General features: G+C 41.8%; 1 protein-coding gene across 1 annotated transcript in view; it reads left to right on the forward strand.

The window, feature by feature from the left end:
* Positions 1-19,781, forward strand: part of PDLIM7 (PDZ and LIM domain 7) — a 66,261-nt gene extending 46,480 nt beyond the window's left edge. Inside the window, exons 12-17 of the mRNA XM_075205975.1 lie at positions 10,389-10,426; positions 13,196-13,439; positions 13,665-13,845; positions 16,770-16,890; positions 17,037-17,152; positions 17,651-19,781. Coding sequence (XP_075062076.1) covers positions 10,389-10,426; positions 13,196-13,439; positions 13,665-13,845; positions 16,770-16,890; positions 17,037-17,152; positions 17,651-17,737 — 787 coding nt within the window. The 3' untranslated portion in view covers positions 17,738-19,781. The remainder of the gene's footprint in view (positions 1-10,388; positions 10,427-13,195; positions 13,440-13,664; positions 13,846-16,769; positions 16,891-17,036; positions 17,153-17,650) is intronic.
* Positions 19,782-23,309: the final 3,528 nt, after the last annotated feature.

A 23,309-nucleotide genomic window follows, 5' to 3' on the forward strand; every position in this document is an offset into this window, starting at 1 on the left:
TTATGGATCCTCGCAGTTGGAAAGATTTACTAAACCAAATATAGGCTGTCCTATCAATATGAATTCCATGCTACTTTAGTACTATTTTGCCAATATTGTAAGGGTTAGTCAGGAATTAATGCTCCTTAAAATTCTCCTTTTTTATGGTAGATTTTTACATTTGAGTTTAACATTAAACAAATGATTGCTCTAGCTGCATAAAGAGTCTATATTGGGTGATGTTCTAAAGTATACGATCTATTATGGATCTCTGTTGGGTGGCAGTGAAAGGGCAATGATTGAGCAATTGTGTACCTATTGTATTTGTTTTAACAGAATTTCTCAATTTCACCCTGAAACCCATACTAAGGTTTGGCTGTACATTGGCTAATCCTGCCTCTCAGACCAAGTGCAGAGCAACATGGCTAGTGTTTAATTTAGCCACACATGTAGGTAGTCAAATTGTACGAAGACCTGTCATTTGGCACACAGACAGCATTGCAGCTGTATCTTTTCTGGCATTGCATTTGCCTGTTGCTGCAGTCAGAATTTGTCTACAACTACAGGCCGATAGTGATCATCTGTCAGCCACATTTACCAACATTTAAGGAGATGATCCAGTCCATTTTGATTGGATTATTTTTGGGCATCAGCCCACACATGCTGTGATAGCAAGCCAATTACCTGTTGTTATTATTACCATAATAAGTGTGTTTCATTTACAAACCGCACTGTATGCGCATTTCAAAAACTCTTGGTGTGAGCACGGTGTAGCTAGATGGTCTGCCCAGCACACATTAACATGCACACCTACCCCCTTTGCTCGGGAGATATCTCTGCAAGCTAATAATGCACTTAGTGTGCTGAAAGCCAGAAAAATCTGTACAGTCCAACCAACTACCACTTCAGAATTCCCCCTTTTATTAATGCTGCTTGGTTTAGCCTAATTCTTAGCTACAATTAATTTGAAGAGTGATGTCGCATTGGGCTTCTTTTTACAACCTGTCTCTTTGGGTGAAGCTTGCTTTTTATTTGAAATTGCTTAAAGTCTGGCTAGAAATGCAACACAGAATGGGTCCCGATTAAATTTTACACCCGCTTCTCATCCTTTTCTTTTAAAGTCCTTTTTTGCAGTTAAAATGTCACTCTGCACAGCTAAGAATGCCCCCCCCCCTCTCCCCCTTTTCCTCATTTCAATAATCTTTCACTGAAACTGAAATTTTGTTTGTCGCTGCAAAAGTAGGCAGACAGGTGCTTATTCTCCTTACATGACGAGGAACACTCTCACTCCACCCAACACTTCACCCCATCCTCTGCAAACTCCTGCTCCTCTGCATGCCTTATAAACTCTACTGAGGGACATTTATAAGTGTTCTTGCTAAAAATAGAATGCATTTAAATGTGTTAAATTGCCTCAAAATTGGGTATATTACCATAAAATACGATGATTCTTAAATGAAGTGAAGGTGTACAAAAATGTTGCAACTCTGTGTTATTGTTTGACTGTTGTTTTTAGTAGGGGTGTGCACCGGCCACTTTTCGTGTTTTGGGGTCTGATTACTTTGAAGTTTTGGGTTCGAATGGGTTTTGCCAAAACACCCCACTCAAGGTTTTGGTTCTGATTTTGGGTTCTGATTTTTTTTTAAAAAAAGCATAAAAAGTGCAAAAATCCAGATTTTTGGATTTTTTTCACTCCTACGCTATTATTAACCTCAATAACATTCATTACCACTCATTTCCAGTCTATTCTGAACACCTCACAATATTGTTTTTAGGCCAAAAGGTTGCACCGAGGTAGCTGGATGACTAAGCTAAGCGACACAAGTGGGCGGCACAAACACGTGGCCCATCTAGGAGTGGCACTGCAGTGGCAGACAGGATGGCAGTTTGAAAAACTAGGCCCCAAAGAGCACATAATGCCAAAAAAAGAGGTGCAAGATGGAATTGTCCTTGGGATGTTGGTAAAAAAGGACATGCACACTTTAACAAACCAATCATTTCAGCGACAGGGCCTACCAAACTACTGTGGCTGAAATGATTGGTTTGTTTGGGCCCCCACACAAAAAAAGATATTCATCTTTCCCTGTACAAAGTAAACTGGCTCAAGTGAGGCAAGATGTCGCCCTCATCCTCATCCTCTGATTCCTCGCCCCCTTCAGTGTGTACTTCCTCATCCTCACACATTATCAATTCGTCCCCGCTGGACTCCACAATCACCGGTCCCTCTGTAGTCTCTGGAGGCCATTGCTGTTCTTGATTGAATCATCATTTTTTCAACGTTCTGAGGAAGCAACCTCCTTCGCCGCTCACTGACCAGGTTCCCCGCTGCACTAAAAACTCTTTCCGAGTACACACTGGAGGGGGGACAACGCAGGTAAAATAGAGCCAGTTTGTACAGGGGCTTCCAAACTGCCTTTTTTTCCTGCCAGTAAAAGTAAGGACTGTCTGACATGTCTACTTGGATGGTGTCAGCAAAGTAATCCTCCACCATTTTTTCAATGGTGACAGCATCCAATGCAGCGACAGTAGACATGTCTGCAATGGTTGGCAGGTCCTTCAGTCCGGACCAGATGTTCTCTGCATCCCCGCCAGCGGGTCGTTTATGAAATCTCAGCTGTTTCCTCGCAGCCACAGGTGTGGAAGAAAATGAAGGAGGAGCTGTTGGCATGTCACGGTCCTCTTCAGAGGACAATTTCCTGACCAGCAGGTCTTTGTTTCCGGTGGACACAAGTCTACAGAGGTGCAGAGACACAACATACGCTTTAAACCGAGGATCGAGCACGGTGGCCAGAATGTATTCCTCTGACTTTAAAAGAGTGACCACCCTCGGATCCTGGCAAAGCGTACGAAGGGCTTCATCCACAAGAGCTACATGCTTTGTGGAATCGCAATGGTTTACCAGCTCCTCCCTCACTTTCTCCAGCTGCTTCTGCAACAGCCTGATCAGGGGAATCGCCTGACTCAAGCTGGCAGTGTCGGAACCGACTTCTCGTGTGGCAAGTTCAAACGGCTGGAGAACCTTGCACAACACGGAAATCAGTCTCCACTGTGCTTGACTCAGGCGCATCCCCACTCCTTTGCCTATGTCGTAGGTGGCTGTGTAGGCTTGAATGGCCTTTTGCTGCTCCTCCATCCTCTGCAGCATATAGAGGGTGGAGTTCCAGCGCGTCACAACCTCTTGTTTGAGGTGATGGCAGGGCAGGTTCAGGCTTTTCTGATGTTGCTCGAGTCTGCGGTAGGCAGTGGCAGAATGCCGAAAGTGTCCAGCAATTTTGCGGGCCACCGCAAGCATATCCTGCACACCCCTGTCACTTTTCAGGTAATGCTGCACCACCAAATTTATTGTGTGGGCAAAACATGGCACGTGCTGGAAATTGCCCATATGTAATGCCCGCACAATGTTACTGGCGTTGTCCGACACCACGAATCCCCAGGAGAGTGTAATTGGGGTAAGCCACTGCGAGATTATTTCCCTCAGTTTCTCTAAGAGGTTGTCAGCGTTGTGCCTCTTACTAAAACCGGTGATACACAACGTTGCCTGCCTTGGAACGAGCAGGCGTTTTGGAGATGCTGATACTGATGCTGCTGCTGCTGTTGCTGCGGAAGGCGATGCATCTACCCAGTGGGCTGTCACAGTCATATAGTCCTTAGTTTGCCCTGAACCACTTGTCCACATGTCAGTGGTTAAGTGGACAGTGGGTACAACCGCATTTTTCAGAGCACTGAGGACACTTTTTCGTACTTCTCTGTACATCCCGGGTATCGCCTGCCTAGTGAAGTGGAATCTCGACGGGATTTGGCACCGGGGACACAATACCTCCATCAACCGTCTAAATCCCACTCCACTGATGGCGGACACCGGACGCACGTCTAACACCAACATAGCTGTTACGGCCGCAGTTATCCGCTTTGCCATAGGATGACTACTGTCGTACTTCGTGCTCATGGCAAATGACTGTTGTACGGTCAATTGTTTAGTGAAAGACGTAGCGGTCTTACGACTTCCCCTCTGGGAAGATGACCGACTACCAGCAGCAACAGCAGCAATGGCAGTAGTAGGCGTAGCGCTGCAGGATCCTCCGGAAGAATCCCGGATTGAAGAGGACTCAGTCATGCCGGTGACATGGCCTGCAGGACTATCTCCAATCGAGATCGAGGGGGAAATTGACAAGGAGGGTGTTGCTGTTGTGGATACAACAGGACCAAGGGATTTAGGTGTCCCTGGACTGCTGACGGTCCTAGCCACAGTTCCTGAACTAAACACTGAATTATGAAGGTTCTTCAGGTGACGTATAAGGGAGGATGTCCCTAGGTGGCCAAGATCCTTACCCCTGCTTATTTGAGCTTTACATAAGGTACATATGGCAATACATTTGTTGTCCGATTTGGGATATAAATAATTCCAGACCGAAGAGGTGGATTTCTTGGTCTTCTGGCCAGGCATGACGATGGGCTTTTTCATCCCATGGACAACAACTGTTTCCCCCCCTGGTGCCTCATTTAAGACAACCACATCAGCATCCTCCTCATCAAGTTCCTCCTCAGCGCCAGCTACATCAATATCCTCCTACCGGTGTACAACATTGACACCTTCATTAGCCAAATCTGTAACTGGACTGTGGGTGATCCTTCCAGCATATGCAGAGGGCGTGTTGCAAATGGTGGAAGGAGCCACCTCTTCCCGTACAGTGATGGGAAGGTCAGGCTTCGCAACCACCAATACCCTTGGACTCGCCTTGGGGATTTGTGATGCCATCTCTTTATAAGGCAGAGTTGTTTGCTGTGTTGTTGATGACAGCTTAACTCTCTTAAATTTTTTAGAGGGGGGGGGGAGGAGGAGGGCTTAGAGCCTTGGGTGAAGCTGAACCACTAGTCATGAACACGGGCCAGGGCCTAAGCCGTTCCTTGCCACTCCGTGTCGTAAATGGCATATTGGCAAGTTTACGTTTCTCCTCAGATGATTTTAAGTTTCTCTTTTTGCTACTTTTACTTAACTTGGGCTTTTTGGATTTTACATGCCCTGTACTAGGAGATTAGGCATCGGGCTTGGAAGACGACGTTGATGGCATTTCATCGTCTATGTCATGACTAGTGGCAGCAGCTTCAGCATTAGGAGGAAGTGGTTCTTGATCTTTCCCTACTTTATCCTCCAAATTTTTGTTCTCCATTATATGCAGCACAAGAGAGCGTACCCCTAAACCACACACACCCGGCAAAGGCTTAAAAAATTTATATGCGGCACAGGACAGTACCACTGGACTGGAGTTATACAGTAGTACCAATTTTTTTAGACTGCAGGAACAGTGAATGTAGTTAGATTGCAGCACCAATGGACTCAGCAGGACAGAGCACAGGACACAGCACCACTGGACTCAGCAGGACAGAGCACAGGACACAGGCAGCACCACTGGACTCAGCAGGACAGAGCACAGGACACAGCACCACTGGACTCAGCAGGACACAGCACCACTGGACTCAGCAGGACAGAGCACAGGACACAGCACCACTGGACTCGGCAGGACAGAGCACAGGACACAGCACCACTGGAATCGGCAGGACAGAGCACAGGACACAGCACCACTGGACTCGGCAGGACAGAGCACAGGACACAGCACCACTGGACTCGGCAGGACAGAGCACAGGACACAGCACCACTGGACTCGGCAGGACAGAGCACAGGACACAGCACCACTGGACTCAGCAGGACAGAGCACAGGACACAGCACCACTGGACTCAGCAGGACACAGCACCACTGGACTCAGCAGGACAGAGCACAGGACACAGCACCACTGGACTCAGCAGGACAGAGCACAGGACACAGCACCACTGGACTCAGCAGGACACAGCACCACTGGACTCAGCAGGACAGAGCACAGGACACAGCACCACTGGACTCGGCAGGACAGAGCACAGGACACAGCACCACTGGAATCAGCAGGACAGAGCACAGGACACAGCACCACTGGACTCGGCAGGACAGAGCACAGGACACAGCACCACTGGACTCGGCAGGACAGGACACAGCACCACGAGAGAGAGCAGGACAGAGGACACCTAACACATCCTCCCTCTTCCCTGATCATTGCCCGAGTGAAGATGGCGGCGGAAAGCGGGGAATATAAAGAATCCGGATCTCGCGAGATCCGACGGCGGGATTAGGACATCAAAGCCTCGTTTTCATTGTGGCCATCGGCGGGAATACCCGAACAGTGCTCGGATCGGTAAATGTTGCAACGAAGTTCTTGCATGTCTAGGACCTCAGAATTTCAACACTTGTTCCAGGGGCGGGTCAAAGATGAAACAAAGGTTTTCAGAGTCTTTCTGTGCGAAAGAAAAAACAAAACCAATACACAACTTCCTGCAAAGACACTTTTATAAATCTGAAATCTCCATGCTGCAGAGATGCAGGCCATGTTATTCCAACTGTAACAATAATAATTCACTTGGTTACTGAATCCCGGCAAGTTCAGCCATTCCTAGAGCCACTTACCATAAAAATACATAGAGGCTACATAAAGATATTTATGTTGATATTCCAGTTACTTGGTAGAACTAAATATATTTGGGACAACCTCATTCCATGTATCCCATTGGCTAATCCTGCTGTAAAGTATAAGTAATATTCACAATCTTAAAATATTTAAACAAGAACACTGTAAAAGTGGAAAAAAAAATTCCATTAAAAAGTAAAATAATATGTGGACGTCACATATTTATACACAGAATTACTCACCAGGGAGATACAGCACTGTGTTCATTGGCCGTTATCATTGTTTGGGTTAAGACTGTGTTTATAATCCTATATATTCTGTGTGCTCTTTAATATGCCTTGTGGGTATTAAACACATTGAAAAATGATAATGTTACTGCTGCGTTGTATCATTTAGTAGTAGTCTACTTAGATTAGGGCTAAGTAGCTGGAGATCTTTTAGCTTGCAGTGCTAATTTTCATGATAAACCGAACATAACAGGAGAAGTTGTTCTTAGAGTGGTTTTATTTTAGTTGCTACCCAAAAGGAAGTATATGGTGCATCTTATGGTCTGAGTAACATTTGGGTCTCTCGGATTTCAGTTGCAAAATTATGGGACGTCTGATTTAGACCTAATGTATTTAAATACAAATGGGTGTTATTGTGCAAGGGATAAGATGGACAATATTTCAGTTACTGCAACACTGCAAATAGGTATTTCTTTAAACTCCCTTAACTTTGTGGCTTTTACTCCTAAATCACAATGTTTAACAAAATTTCTTTTACTACTCTTTCATGGCATTATCTTTAGTACTGTATCATCCTTCACCCTTTCTGCAACACAAACCTTATTCCACATTGTCCCCTTCATTACTCCACTAACCCCAAGTTAACACTCATGAACTTTTTGTCCTGTTTATTTTCTGTAACTGGAATTGCTGTCTCCTCTCACCAGAAAATGAAAGGTCACATTTTACAATCTTCTTACCTATCTTTCTCTCTCTGCTTCTATTAGGTGGTGACATATCTCTTAATCCAGGTCCCCCACACTCCTCCACTCCACATATATCAGAACACTACCGAAATCCAGCAAACCTCAAACGCATCACCTGTCTCCCTTCTCTTTCAGTCCTTTTAAATGTGCCCTTTGAAATGCACGTTCTGTTTGTAACAAACTTACCTCTGAGGGGAAGAGATCATGTACAAACAACCTCAACCTTCTGGCAATAACTGAAGCATGGCTATCGCAATCAGACACTGCCTCACATGCAGCTCTTTCACATGGTGTCTCCATTTCACCAACACCTCCAGACCTGGAGGCAGACAAGGAGGTGGGGTTGGACTACTACTCTCCCCAGAGTGCACAGTCACAGTTCTACCAAATGTCTTATCCCTTACATTCACATCTTTTAAAGTACATGCTATTCGGATTTTTATTATCATTGGGATGGCCCTTGCCCTGATCGTGTTTTCTCTAGACTATGCTCAGTTTCTGATTTCCATAACACACCTTTCCCTCTCTCAGATCATCACCTTGTCGGCTACACATTCACACAAAGTACTTTAAGCTCTCTGATGTCAAAATATACCAAGCCTCCTCGTACCCGCAGAAATCTTAACTCTATTAATCTTCAACAGTTTTCCACCTCTCTCCAACACTTTCTCTCACCAGTCTCTACATTCTCCTCCCCTGATATGGCAGTACCACATTTTCACCATACTCTAGCATCAACCCTTGATCAAGAGGCTCTAGTGAATATTCATGCTTCACGTCGATTTCAATGTCAACCATGGCACACTAAAGTAACACGAAACCTTCATAAACTTTCCCTCTAATTGATTTCTTCACACATACTTCTATCTACCATTCCTATCAAAATGCTATAGACACTGCAAAAGAAACATACTACCAATCTCTCATCTATGCTCGGGCTTCAAACTCAAAAAGGCTGTTTAACACATTTAAATCTCTTCTCAACCCTCCGACTACTATCTGTGCCCAGGATCTTGGTTCCTAAGAAGATTGTACTTGAATTGGTATAATCTTCCTCGACATGCAATAAGCTCAACTTCTTCCCAGCACCATCTGATACCCTCTCTTTATTCGATCTCACAAATGAAGATGACGTATTCACTTTCTTCCTATCTTCCTACTCTACCTCTTGTGCTCATGATTTTATACCCTAACAAATTGGTAGATCTCTGCCTACTGCACTTATTCCACCTCTAACTAAAATGTGTAATCTCTTTCTACTGGTATCTTCCCATCATTATTGAAGCATGCAATGATTACTCCTATTCTGATAAAACAGAATTCTGACCCACATTCTCTCTCAAATTACCGTCCCATCTCTCAGCTCCCATGCCGCTCCAAGGGTCCTAGGTCTTAAAGACGTTGTCCTGTCCTGGTTCTCATCCTACCCTTCTAATCTCTCTTTCAGTGTTAATTTCTCTGGATCCACCTCTGCACCGCTTCCCCTATCAGTAGGAATCCCACAAGACTCAATACTAGGTCATCTGCTGTTGTCTATCTATACCAATTCTCTTGGAAAGCTAAAAAGCTCCTTTTGGATTTCAGTGTCATTTCTATGCAGATGATACCCAAAATTTATTTCTATCCTCTCCTGATCTCTCACCATCTTTGTTGTCCCGCATTACTGACTGTCTTTATGCCATTTTCTCTTGATGTTGGATGTCCTCTCGCCAACTCAAACTCAATATTTCAAAAACAGTTACCTACCTGACATTTCTATTTCTCTTGACAACATAACTATATAAATCCCACCCCGCAAGCTCGCTGCCTAGGTGTGATCGTTGACTCCGAACTATCTTTTGTTCCCCACATCGACGCAATATTTAAATCGTGTTACATACATCTAAAAAACATTTCCAGAATATGCACATATCTTACACAAGACACTGAAAAAACGTTAATTCATGCACTCCTCATTTCCCGCATTGACTATTGCAATTCCCTCCTTAATGGTCTTCCCCCTAAACAGACTCAAGCCCCTACCATCTATTTTGCACACACCGGCCAGACTGATTTTTATTGCAAATCATTCTTCCACTGCTGAGCCACTCTGTTTCTACATTGGATTCTGTAAAAAAGCAGACAATCAATATAAAATTATTCAACCAATATACAAAGCAATGAACAAAACTGCACCAACATACATCTCCTCACTTGTCTCAAAATATCTCCCAACTCGACAACTCTAATTCTGCACAAGATCTGCGTCTCTCATCCACTCTCATTACCTGCTCCCATTTCCGGTTACAGAACTTTTTTTTTGAGCAGCACCTGCTCTATGAAATTCTCTCCCTCGCAGAATAAGACTTTCCTCTGGTCTACAAACCTTCAAGTGTTCTCTGAAAACCTACCTCTTCGGGCAAGCATACAATATTCCTCAACCACCCTCTTAACCTCACTAGGTTACCCTATTACCACCCTCTACACAATTAACACAAGACAACAACCCTCAGATGCCAGACCAACATTGCTATGTGACTGGATTATATACTAAAGACTTTTTAACTTTGCAAAGTGACTGTACCAATATGCAGTATGTAGATTTAACCTCATGTATCCGACTCCCATTGTCCTATAGATTGTAAGCTTATGAGCAAGGCCCTCTTACCTTTGTCTGTTTTACCCAGTATTATTTATTACTATGTTTGTCCCCAATTGTAAAGCACTACTGAATTTGCTGGCATTGTATAAATAAATGATGATCTAGGGAAATGATTACTATGTGAGGAAAGGCTGTAATCTCATAGCTCACTATGCCAACCAAGACACACACACATTATGTAATAATCTATGTTTTGTTCTACATACAACCTTATACTTGTGTTCCTGTTTACTATGCAAAATTCAATAATCGTTTACCGTCATAACATACCACCTTGTAAACACTGATTCTTCTTTCTGACAGGCAAGAGCGGAGCAATGTATCGGCTGTCTCTGGCCAGGGTAAGTGACTGCTAAATCTTTATCTTTACCAATCCAATGCGGTAGCAGGGATATATGGGTTAGGATTACTTTTTTTTTTTTTATATAAATGAGTATGAGATACTAAATTGCTTTCTAGGTTGCGGGAATTTGTGGTCACCTTTTATACTCCCTAAATTGTCAAATAATCAAATACCTGCTTAGGTTTATCTAGAAAAGTCTTAAAACCAGTCATTTCTTGCATGTTTGATAGTGGTTGCAAATTAGTTAAGATTAAGAAGAAACATATTTGAGTTTGATAAGTAGACTTTCCCTTTAATACACAATTGGATGCTTGTATAAGTTCTCACAGACACAATCTTGCCTATAGCCAAGATGGTTTCATTCTAGTTATCAGTAGTCCCTAAATTATACTTTGCCCTGTAATCAGGCCAAATGTAATAAGTGAGCACTACTATTTCTCTGAAATCCACACTAATTACTATGTCCACATCCTCTAAATGTGTTCATTCTGTTCCATCTGCTGCAGCCTCTCCCACATGTGACATTTCTCCATTTCCCAATGACTACAATACTGATCAAATTACCATATTACGCATTTTTCAGGGATGTGACTGTGGTGCCACTCTGGATATACCCCTTAATACTACCCCACATCAAACACATGCACTTTGTTGCAGCAAGATATTGCATCAGAAGGGTTTATAAACAACTAAAGCAGATGTACAGGGGGAGACTTTCAATGTTACCTTTGCAAGATTTAAGTTATACAGATATTAGATGGATAGCCACTATTTGGATTGAGAGTGAGGTCCCAAAAAAAACTTGGAGCTGATTTTTAACACGCTGTATCGATCACCAACTAACCCACTCAGGTTCTTCTGCCCTGTACTGAACTTTGCGCCCCCCCACCCTCCGAAACAGGAATAGATAGTAACAATTGCAAGGGCAGAAAATAAGCAGCATGTTTTTCAGTAATACCAGTATCAGACAATAAGAGTAATTTCCGAAGATGTGGAAAAACAACTTGTAGAGTGAAGTTGCTATTTGCATTTGCTAATATGCAGAGGAGTTCTGTTTTTAAGTCACACACATGGATTCTAAATGGGAAAATAACAGCTTTTGTGGGGGTGCAAAATCTTCTAATAAATAGTCCTCTCACTCTCACAATTAATTTAAGACTTAAATTAGGCTAAACCAAGCAATATATTAGCAGCAAAATTAAAAAGTTGAAATTAAGGATTGAGGTGGTAGTAGATGTGGGCAATTTTTCCAGTTCAATCTATGGACCAGCAGCATTTGCCACAATAATGTTTGGTCAAGTCTCTGACAGTATTGCTCTTTTATATCCTAGTGTGCAAAGTGATCAGTATTTGAGGCGCAAGCCCTGCATCATTGTGCAGTTTCAAACCGTGTGTTTTCCCAGCACTGGCTTATGTTAAAAAGGATGCCTGGAGGGCAGTAGCGTGTTGGCTTATACTGAAGCCAGCATCTTGATATAACATTGCATAGCCTGTATACAAGCAGTGCCACTTTCCTCACAATTGTAGGCACCATCCTGATGCCAGGCAGACGTGACATTCCACAGAGACATTGATTTACAGTTACAGAGATCTTGCACTACTCAATAACAGGTTTACTGTCTTCTGAAACTATAAAGAGACAATGAGTGCCAGGGGTGCTGCAAAGTGCAACATATTTGTACTTTAGAAATCTAATATACTTCTATTTAACTATTAGTGATCCGCCTCACCTCTGAATTTCATGTTTGTCTTGTTGCTTTCAGATAGTGATTTCACTTTAATACTGGGCTGCTATAGCTGATGGCAGAGATGGTAATGCAGAGTATAAATGGCAGACATTCATTGGGTGCTGATGCCCTCCAATATGATCTCAGTGAGGAGTACTATATATTACTGTATTATCGTAGATTTGTAAAGCGCCACAGTGCTCCGCAGTGCTGTACAGTTGGGAAAACAGGACATACATAAAACAGGGACATAAAAGGTAGATGAATGGAAAAATGGGTAAAAGTACTATACAGAAACACTTGTATAGGTCCAATGATAATATAATGTTAGTTGGCTAGGTTCTAATGCATAAAGGACAATTAACAAAAAAAAAAACCTCCATTTTTAGCCATCAGGGTGATTTCTTCCAGCTCCAGGATCTATGTCATATTACAAATTTTATATTTAAATTACAGTACATGCCTATGGAATAAACTAGCGATTCCCAAATTGTGCGCCAGGGCTGGTAGTAAACTGGGGGACTACTCGGTAATTATTTTGGCTTAGGGATGCCTAGAAAAAATTATGGAGACCCTAAAGGTGTCTGGACCTGAGAAAGTTTGGGATCCACTGGAATTACCAAAGCGTTTTTTTTTTTTTCTCTTTAATGTGCGTTCTTTTTTATGTTTTATGGTTTCTGAGATATATAGATAGATATATCTATATCTATATATATGATATATGATATAGATATAGATATATATTGATAAAGCCCCCTTTTGTCTAAAACAAGTTTCTGGAAGCCGTAATTTGCTATTATGAAGAGGAGAGAGCCTCCATTTCGTAAGAGCCAGACTTGTATAAAAAAGCATAGTGTGGCGTAATATGCAAATAAAAAATTTTGCATTAATACTTAGAATTTTATGGGAACTCTAGTGTAACTTTGTGTGAGGTTGAAGGATTGTATGCGTGACATCAATGCAAGATACCAACATCACACAAAAGGGGCAGGAATAGACATATGACGCATCACCTCTGTTATTGACATTTTATTTTTCAGATTTCACTGATTTTCCAGCACCGCCCCCACCCCTCTCTGGACCGGCAGTCCGCCCTCCTTGGACCACCGATCCTACGTTTGCCGAGCGCTATGCACCTGATAAGACGACCACTGTAATGACTAAACACAGTCAGCCAGCAACTCTCACTCCTGCCCAGAACCGCAGTTCCATCCTGCAGGCAGCTCAGCCTACCTCTGACGGGGAAAAGACTCCTATCTGCTCTCAGTGCAACAAAGTCATCCGGTGAGTGCCTTCTCCAAACCAGTCAGACTTAATCTGCTATTTCCCATAGTTTCCCTGTATATGGTGATGCTATAAGTAAATAATCCATACCATCACCAGCCAGTACATCTAGTGCAACAGTATTTTCAATTCATTACTCTGACCACACTTACCCCATTAAGGTGCACGTTTTCATTTCAAGCCATAACTGTAGTGTATGTGCTGCGTGGCATTGTGTCTCGACAGAGGGCGATACCTGCTGGCACTGGGACGTTACTATCACCCCGAGGAGTTTACTTGCTCACAGTGTCACAAAGTGCTTGAGGAGGGAGGATTCTTTGAGGAGAAGGGATCCATATTCTGCCCACTCTGCTATGATGTCCGGTTTGCCCCCAACTGCGCCAAGTGTAAAAAGAAGATTACAGGGGTGAGTACAAACTAATTCCATATCCATTCTATTTGGTTCCGCATTATTTCAGGCTGTATTTCTTAAAATCCAAGCAGTGAGACGATAGCAGCTGGAGATAGATATAGATAGATAGATATATCTGTTTATTTAAAATGCTGAATTCTGCTCCACATGGGTCAAAAACAATACTATGTTAAAATACACACATTTATCATTCCCACAAACATTAGAAGTAACAGGATAACTGTAGCAATATATTTCTGTGGGTACACTGGTATTTTGTCGGTTCTATTCTCACCCATCCAGCCATTCACAATATCTCTGATACATTGCTTAGCAGTGACATATGAGTTTCCATGTATCTCCCCCTTCAGAAAACAAACCATGTAGTCAAAATGTATAGCTGCAAGTGACATACTTACCTACATTTGTAATTATGGTAACTTTATATGTTTTACATGTAATTTGCTTAAAGGTTACCCTTTATAAATGTCTGAGATGTGCTATTTTCTGTTTTCAAGTTTGTCTCCAGTCCTATGTATTTTGTGTCACTCTCCTGCTGTTTACATGTAGCACTATTTATAGTGGTTCTGATGTTGGGTATTTGTGCAATATATGGTATTTGGCAATTGCAAACTGTTGTGTGGTATTATAGCCCTGGTGTTCATCTCTTTAAAAATAACTTCATATCTGGTAAACAGAATTTTATGAAATGCCATTGGAGATTTGGCATCGTGGGGTCTAATTACAAGAGAGAACCCAATTCTCCATCGAAAATGGGTGTTTTGTCCAAATGAGGGCTTCTACCAATCTATTAAGGGGTTACTGCCAGCAAAGAGTTTCACTGCGTTTCTGATAGCAAAAGATTCCCCATTCAAAGAATGGAGAGGTCTATTTAAGAAGGAAAGCAGTGGTACAAGGACCACCACAGTCCTCTTATTGCGATCACCACATCAGGATGGCAATAGCGGAGGATACTGGGGGTGGGGGGGGACGTAGAAAGAAATCGGATATCCAGGGTACATGTGAGAGCTGGCAAGCCAAGTCACGTATGCACAAAAGACAGACTGGCGAAGGGTTAAGACTCCTTATACTGCTGCCAGTGAAATTTTTATAGTGAATTGTGGTGATAAATGATTTTTCTATCACTGCAGTGGTTAAAACTAATTATCACTGCTTTTGATACAAACAGGCCTATTTATCAATATGAAGACATTTTGATTGGCTTCCTCCAAACTAGAAGAAGATATCCACTCATTTTTGTTGATATTTTATTTTGGAAGATATAATTTTAAAGTTATATTATTAATTTTTGCCGCAATCTCATTGGTGAAAGCAAGATTTAAAATGATCAGCTTTTTAATAGCGCAGAGGGCTCGTACACATTGCACATTGAAAAACTTTTTTAAGCTTTAATGGGTGATTTAGAGTTGGATGCAAGTGTATTTGCACTGTGTAAATTTGTTGCACTGACCATGTGCATAGCTGTCACTGGTATTTTGAGCTGGACACGTATAACCATTGCAGCCACTGGAACCGCAAGAGAAAGATCAGGGGCATTTGTGTGCAAATGCAGTATGGTAAGGTCACGCAGATGCGAACTAAAGCTGCCTCTTTCAGGTGCGCCTTTTAATTTTGGTTACACCTGTCTTTTAAATATGTAATTTCCAAAATATAGACCTGAAAATAAGTGTGCAGATAAAACCGTAAACTTTGACGTTCAACTCTAAATAGCCACTAAAATGCAGGTTAAGAGCTTAAAATTGACACCCAAGACCACAGAGATAAGTGTTTTGAAGAACATTGTGAGTACAAAATAAAGCCTAATATCCGCTTGTAGTGAATGAAGAATTAGAACTCAGACTACTGTCTATTCAAACAGACACATGTCTACTAAAATCTGCAGCCCTGGTATTAAGTCAACTAGATTTTAATTTAAACTAAAAGGATTATGCAAACTCTTGGTTAAATCAATTTTTCTTGATAAGATATTTGTTTACTATTATGATTTAATATTGTTTGTGCAAAAACTGTACTATATAACAGGTTTGTCAGTACGTGTCACAAAATCTGGTTGTGAATCCTCTGGTATAGAGAGCACTTTACATATTTTCTACCAGAAGGCAGCAGCAAATTCCATAGCAGTACTTTCAAAACTATATAATTGAGGATATTAATTTTTTTTCCTGGGCTCTTATTCCTACCACTAGGAGAACTCTCCTCTGCCAGCACCTGAATAATTATCTCTCCCTAGCTGACAGCCATGAGAAGCTTGACATTAAACTGCAGACATTGGCTATCTGATGCTGAAGGTGATTGGATAAGTTGCCTATCAAATCTGCTCCATCAGCATTATCCAATGCTTTCAATTTACAGATCAAATTCTCCTGGCTGTCCGCTATGGAGAAGTGAGTTACAGGCCACAGCTTCGGCAAGTATCTCCTGAATTATGCTGGTGCTGTGCTGCACAGGGGCCCACCATATTTTCACTAGTGAGAGGAAGGGAGCGATCTGAGGTGGAAAAAAATAAGTATTGGGCAGGTGACCTTGAAGACTTGAGTTTGGAACCACTGACCTAAGTTGTGATAATGTCCATGCTTAAGCACAGGTGATTAATACAGATGACTTAACTAGTGCCTCAATCATTTTTATTCAAAGTATGGATATTCTTAAAAGCTGGAGTCTAGTGAAGCTTAAGGATCGGATGAGAACACAGTATTAGGTGGAGTTATAATTTAAGATTCCTGTTTTCTCTGTATCCTAGTGCCTTTGCTGTTGTCTGTGTGTGAAACGTGACATCTGTTAGTAGAGTATATACTGTAGTCACTAGTTGTTGTTTCTGTGATTTGCCTTTTTACTAGCTTGTTCATTGATATAAGCCTCGGAATTTTTTGATTTGTGCAATATGTCATACTGTGCTCTGGCTCGGTCGTATTTTTCAGGAGATAATGCACGCTTTGAAGATGACGTGGCATGTGCAGTGCTTTACCTGTGCTTTCTGCAAGACACCCATCCGCAACAGGGCCTTTTACATGGAGGAGGGACAACCGTACTGTGAAAGAGGTGAGATCTGTGAAGAAGTATTACCCCAGTAGCATTGTTTTATTTTACATTATTGAAATAAGATGATAAAATGCTATACATATATTATGTTTTATATGTTCTATTGCACATGTTTCATGAACCGTAATAGTTGTTTTATTTCACAGATTATGAGAAGATGTTTGGTACCAAGTGTCGTGGCTGTGATTTTAAGATTGATGCTGGTGATCGGTTCTTAGAAGCTCTGGGATTCAGCTGGCATGACACCTGCTTTGTCTGTGCTGTAAGTGCATCCTAAGCCACAAGAACTTTAATGTGGTGCAAACATTGAGTTGCTTGAAATGTACAATATTGGTATTTCGCAAATACTTTTAATTTGGTTAAAATACCAATATTTTACACTTCAAGCAACTCAATGTTTGCACCACATTAAATATTGATATTTTAACCAAAGAAAAGTATTTGCAGTAATGGATAAAGAAGAGCAGCTAAAAAATACCTAGGGGTATATTTACTAAACTGTGGGTATGAAAAAGTGGAGATGTTGCCTATAGCAACCAATCAGATTATAGCTGTCATTTTGTAGAATGTACTAGATAAATCACTAGAATCTGATTGGTTGCTAAAGGCAACATCTTCACTTTTTCAAACCCGCAATTTAGTAAATATACCCCCCTAGCGTGCAGTGCTAACTTTCAGTTGCTATAGTCATTTCTGTGTCTGTGCTTTTGTCCTCTACTAAATCACTAGGACCTGACTCCTTTACATTCTTTTTATTTAGATCTGTCAAACTAACCTGGAAGGCAAGACGTTTTACTCCAAAAAAGACAAGCCTCTCTGCAAGACTCATGCCTTCTCCAACGTCTGATTAGCCGCCCTACCTGCACAGCCTCACAGACATGCACACCTCATACACACCACAGCTGCCTGCATGAAGCAACCGAAGAGAGAAGCCTTGATGTGACTCGACTTATTGGTGGCCACCATATAATACAGCTATGTGGCCCACACTCCAATGAGAGAAGAAAGCTCCAGGGCACAAAATAATGACGTTTTATATTACATTTCAGCTGACGTGATACTTAATTATAAATGTAGGTGCTAATCAGTTATTCAATAGGTGAGGCATCCATCCTACAATCTGTTGCGTTTCTGATATGTTGTATTTTTTAGAGAGAATAGAAGAACAAAGTTATAGTAAAGCTCCATGTAGCTGAAAATGGTTCAATTCCAGATAATTGTAAAACTTGTCATAAAAATGTATTTAGAAACAAACAAAAAAAGGTTGCCATAAGCACTGACACTTTGAAGCAGCGGACAACACCATCACTTGTACCAGAATTGTAAGCCGGCTACATTTTAGGCTGGGTTGTTTTTGTCTCGTATGTTTTTTTTTTTTTGTTTTTTTTTCAATTCAGTATTCTGAAGGAAGAGACTTCAATGCTTATATTATAAGACAGAGCTCATATTTACACTCCATAAAGTACCTCAGCTGAGGCAGGTAATAAAGGCATGAGCGAGAGGGGCACATGATTGAGAGTTGGAAAGTTTACATAGAGATAATGGAGATCTTCAGATCGTTTACAACAGGCCTGTCCAACCTGCGGCCCTCCAGATGTTGTGAAACTACAAGTCCCAGCAGGCCCTTCCAGCTATCAACAGGTTGTCTACTGGCAAAGCATGCTGGGGCTTGTAGTTTCACAACACCTGATGGGCCGCAGGTTGGACAGGCCTGGTTTACAAACTATGAGGTAGACAAATTTGATACTGTTGGGGATATTATAGAGGAGGGGAAGTTTACATAGGGCGCAGTTTACAATTCCTGTACACAAAATACTGTTTTGATTTGACCTTTTTTGTATATAAATTATATAATGTCTGTACATTATATACAGAGGACTCCTGTTACATTTTCATGATGCCAGGCAGAATAGCAATGAGCATAGGGAAGACAGGTGAATACAGCAGCAATGTAAAACCTCTAAGATTCCATGGGGTAGAATGCATAGATCTAATCTTAGTATATAGCAAATGCTGAGGCCTTATAGTTACACATGTGGATTGTCAGTCTGACTATACAGTTAGTAGGGATGCATTGCGCTTGTTCACACAGTGGGTTTGCATCTGTTTTAAAAGCAGTATGGGCAGGATGCTCTGACTACAGGGCAACTATTTGTTAAGAAATTGGTAAGCTAGGGATAATGCGTTCCAGTGATGACCATCCTATCCTGTTCACACTGTAATGCACACTAGAGACCATCATACCAGCAACATTTCAGGAAGCATTTCCATTGCTGTGAACTTTGTGCTTTAGTGTGAAAAAGGTAGGCACGGTGATTGTAGGAATCAATTGTCCTTACAAAATTGGGCACTTAAAAGGCAGAACAAATTCACTCCATGCATCCTGACTGCAACGCATGCAAAATAGATTTAAACCTACAGGGTGAATGAGCCCTAAGTGTTTCTGATGGTTTAGGTTTGGGCAATGCCTTGGGATATGGCCAGCTGAATCCTGATTTCATGTGACTTTAGTGCACACTATTGGGAGTTAAAATTACAGATACAATGATTTAGTCTCACTGTTTAAATTAAACATTAGATTCAATCTTGCATTCAGCATAATCCTGTATAAAAGGATGTTGTGGACTTTGTACATCCCTGCTTATAACACTGAAAAAAATCACTATTCAGTTAATACCATTTTAGTGAGGTATTCTTCAGTGGTAGTTACTCCATTGCATACTCTGCAAACAAATATTTGCCTGTGCTTTAATGGTAATGTTTACACCATTGTAATGATGATGCAAAGTTTCAACTGAACGTGCTGTGAATTGCTTAGTTTTATCTCCAAGATCTCACTATTTTTCACTTTGCTTTAATGTAATGCACATTAATAAATGCTTCTTCGTTGATGGGTGAAGATCACTGTGTTTGATCTTCTAATTGTTGGATTCAATCAATTTCAATGTTCTATACATCATACACAGAGCCATAACTAGAAATTTTAGTGCCCTGGGCGAGAGAGAAGGTTGGCGTCCCTCAATCTTGGTGGGAGTAGATACTGCCTTCTAACAGTAGCACACTGCTGGAAGAGATGTGACCATCTTACTGTGGTGGGCATGTCTAGCCTTTACGAGCACTAGACCACTCTATAACACTGAGCAGCTCTCTCCTACCTTTTCTTGCCTGTTTAACAATTTGGTGCTGCTGTTGATGTCTTAGTTCAGTTGCTGCTTGCCTGGATCCAATTACGGCCCTGTTTGGAAAACAGATTGTTATTATTCACCTCAAGGAAAGCACAAGAAACTAGTGAATACTCTAGGACTCCCTTCCTCAACCAGCCTGACATTAAATCAATAAAACCCATGGATAAAAATAAGGCCTTCTTCCCAAGATTAAATTAACATTATTCACATTTAATAAATAGGAATATTTCCCCCCTACCAGCTCCAATATGAAATTAATAGCCTTCACATGTCATAAATAGGCTTGTTTCTCCCCAACTCAGCCCCACATCCAATTAATAGCACCTAAACCTCCCCAGTATTAAATTAATAGTCCCATCACCACACCATGAATAGGCACAATAATTACCCCTATCCCCACCAATAAATTAATCGCCTCCACCAATAAATGAAACCGACTCACAAGCTGAGGGGAGGCAGACAGCAGGGGGAGGCACAGGCTGAGGGGGAGGGGCAGAGGGAGGCACAGGCTGAGGGGGAGGGGCAGAGGGAGACAGACTCACAGGCTAAGGGGAGACAGATGGCAGGGGAGACACTGGCTATGGGTAGGTAGAGGGAGAGACTTATGTTGAATGGGGGGATGGAGACAAAACCTATAGGTTGAGAGCATTACTTACCTGCACAAATTGAGGACAGGAGAAACACTTTATCATCCATCTGGTTGCCTGGAAAACATTGTGGGCTGTCTGGAGAAGTTGGTGGACTGACCTAAGGAGATGTGTGTGATTATTGTGAAAGCTGGAGGGTGGGCAGTCTGGAGGAGGAATGTCCTGTGTTAACACTGTACAGGCGCTCCTTAGTTCAATTTCCTTCTAAGATGACCGCACTGGTAGCCTATCGTTGTAGCAGACGGAGAGCCTCTATAGCATGGAGCTCCCCACCGGTCATACCGGCACTGCTGCATCAGGGGACTGTGCTTTGTGTAAAAGTGTGGGGCCGCGGCCCTCCCTTGGCCTTGCACCCTGGGCGGCTGCATCGGCCACACCGCGCTCGTTATGGCCCTAATCATACATGTTAATTTTCAAGAGATATGGGGGCCTGGTGAAAGCCTTCTGGGTGAAGGTGTTGAATCCACTTTAACTGTACCCACTTTCTGATTAGAACATTCTGATGTGTTTTCTTCCATTCATCATTGCTTAAACTTCTTAAACACCGCATTTCAATAGATGAGGAAATGTTCATGCACCAGGCCATAAAGATGGGCTATGGGTGGTCTGCCAGTGATATAAAAGGAAGAATACAGCTAAAACTGAGCTTCTCTAGCTATCAACAAATGTATAATTATTTCAATTTATTATATATGTTTGTACAAGCTGCATATATTAACTATATGATATAGAAAAAGTCATCCTGTTGACCACCTCTCCTTTCCGCTGAGGGGCGGTGATGTGAAGCCGCCTCACCATGACTAGCTTTTATAGATTCAGCAGGCAAACTTATGAAAGAGGTTGGCAAGAGAACTTAATTGCCAGTTTGTTTACATGGTGCCATACGACTGCAGCGCTGGACAGTTGGTTTAATAAATCATCCAAAATAAATCATACACCGAAACAACAAGGAATTACGAGGATGATGGAGAAGGTAAACACATGAGACAGAGGGTAGAGAGGGCCCATCTCGAGAGCTTACAATGTGGAGGAGCATGGGAGCACGTAGATTCTATTCTCACAATATACCAGTGGTTTCTGAATCTGACTACAGGATACAGAGAGACTGCATATCATGTTTATTGATCCACATATTGCTGCGGAAAGTTATTAGCAATTGAAGCTGTAGCCTCAACACTATATCATTAAGAGCTTCCAAGATGACACCTAAATCATTATTATATCTACCCAAGGACTGGTCTGTGTTAATGCAAACCACATGTGTAAGACGTCTACTCATTTACATCATGCTTCTAAACAATGATTTCTCTTTAGAGCTTTGGAAAAATTGTGCATTAAATAGGCACTACAATGTGCAACAGCTTCATGTATTTAAAGGTATCCTATTATAAGGTATATAATAGGTTTTAGAAAGATATATCAGGTATACAATTTAGTCGAAGGTCACTTAAAGAATCTAAAACAATTGGATTTATTTTAAATGCATTAGTAAATGTTGTATCCATCTTAAGTTGGCATATAGCTATATACTAAAATGGGAATAGGAGGTATTACATATAGGCATATACCATATCCCTTCAACCACTGCTTATACCACACATTGTCTTTCATATTTCCCGACCTGAATAACTAATCTCTTATCCTGCGTCAACAAGTCGCTACCAAACAATGAATTATTGACTTCAGCTTACATCATTATAGACGAATCGTATAGTTGTGACTGTATCTGTGCCCCAAAACTATAGAAAAGTCTGAATATCCAGTTAGGAAATTACCATTGTTGGACGGTGTTTGTAGTTATTTGCTGACCACAGTAACGTGTCCCCCATATGATCCAGCCACTCAACTCGAGAAATGAAGAACAACATCTATCAAATTTGAAGATCATGGAGCGCCGCGCCTGGGCTCGCGTGGTGGCTCAACGCTCCTAATCTCAGCAGAAGAAACATGGTGATGCAAAATAGACCTACCTACAGACATGAACACATTTCATTGCATAAATGCATAACCAAACTTTGTTCCTGTACAAAAATTATGTAGTCGTTATTTAAAGAAGCACACCCAAAAATCAAAATGCAGTGTATCAATATTTGGAACTTATTTTAGCCGTATCTTTTGCTAGATGTTAAGGCTGTTCCTTTGTTGGGAGTTTTCTAGGGTTTTCTTGGTTTTGCACCTGTGCACTGCAATGGTCAATGAGTCCAGTGGAGCATCCTCTGCATGTTCGTTTCATTAAAATTTCCATTTTTCTAGTAATATACTAAACCAGGGTTTCCAAAACCCAGTTCTCAGGGCTCCCCAACAGTGCATGTTTTCCATATCTCCTTGCTGGAGCACAGGTGTATTCATTACTGACTGACACATTGTAACAGATCCACAGGTGGTCCTAATTATGTCACATGTGATCTGGAAAACCTGCACTGTTGGGGAGCCCTGAGGACTGGGTTTGGGAAACCCTGTACTAGACTCATTTTATTCACTTATGACAGGGTGGGGACTGTTATTATTATTAAGGATGAGCGGGCTCGGATTCCGCTAATCCGAGCCCACCCGAACAGTGCGGATCCGACGGGATCCGAGCACTGTT

This window comes from Mixophyes fleayi, chromosome 4, assembly GCF_038048845.1.
Source record: "Mixophyes fleayi isolate aMixFle1 chromosome 4, aMixFle1.hap1, whole genome shotgun sequence".
Lineage (NCBI taxonomy): Eukaryota > Metazoa > Chordata > Amphibia > Anura > Limnodynastidae > Mixophyes > Mixophyes fleayi.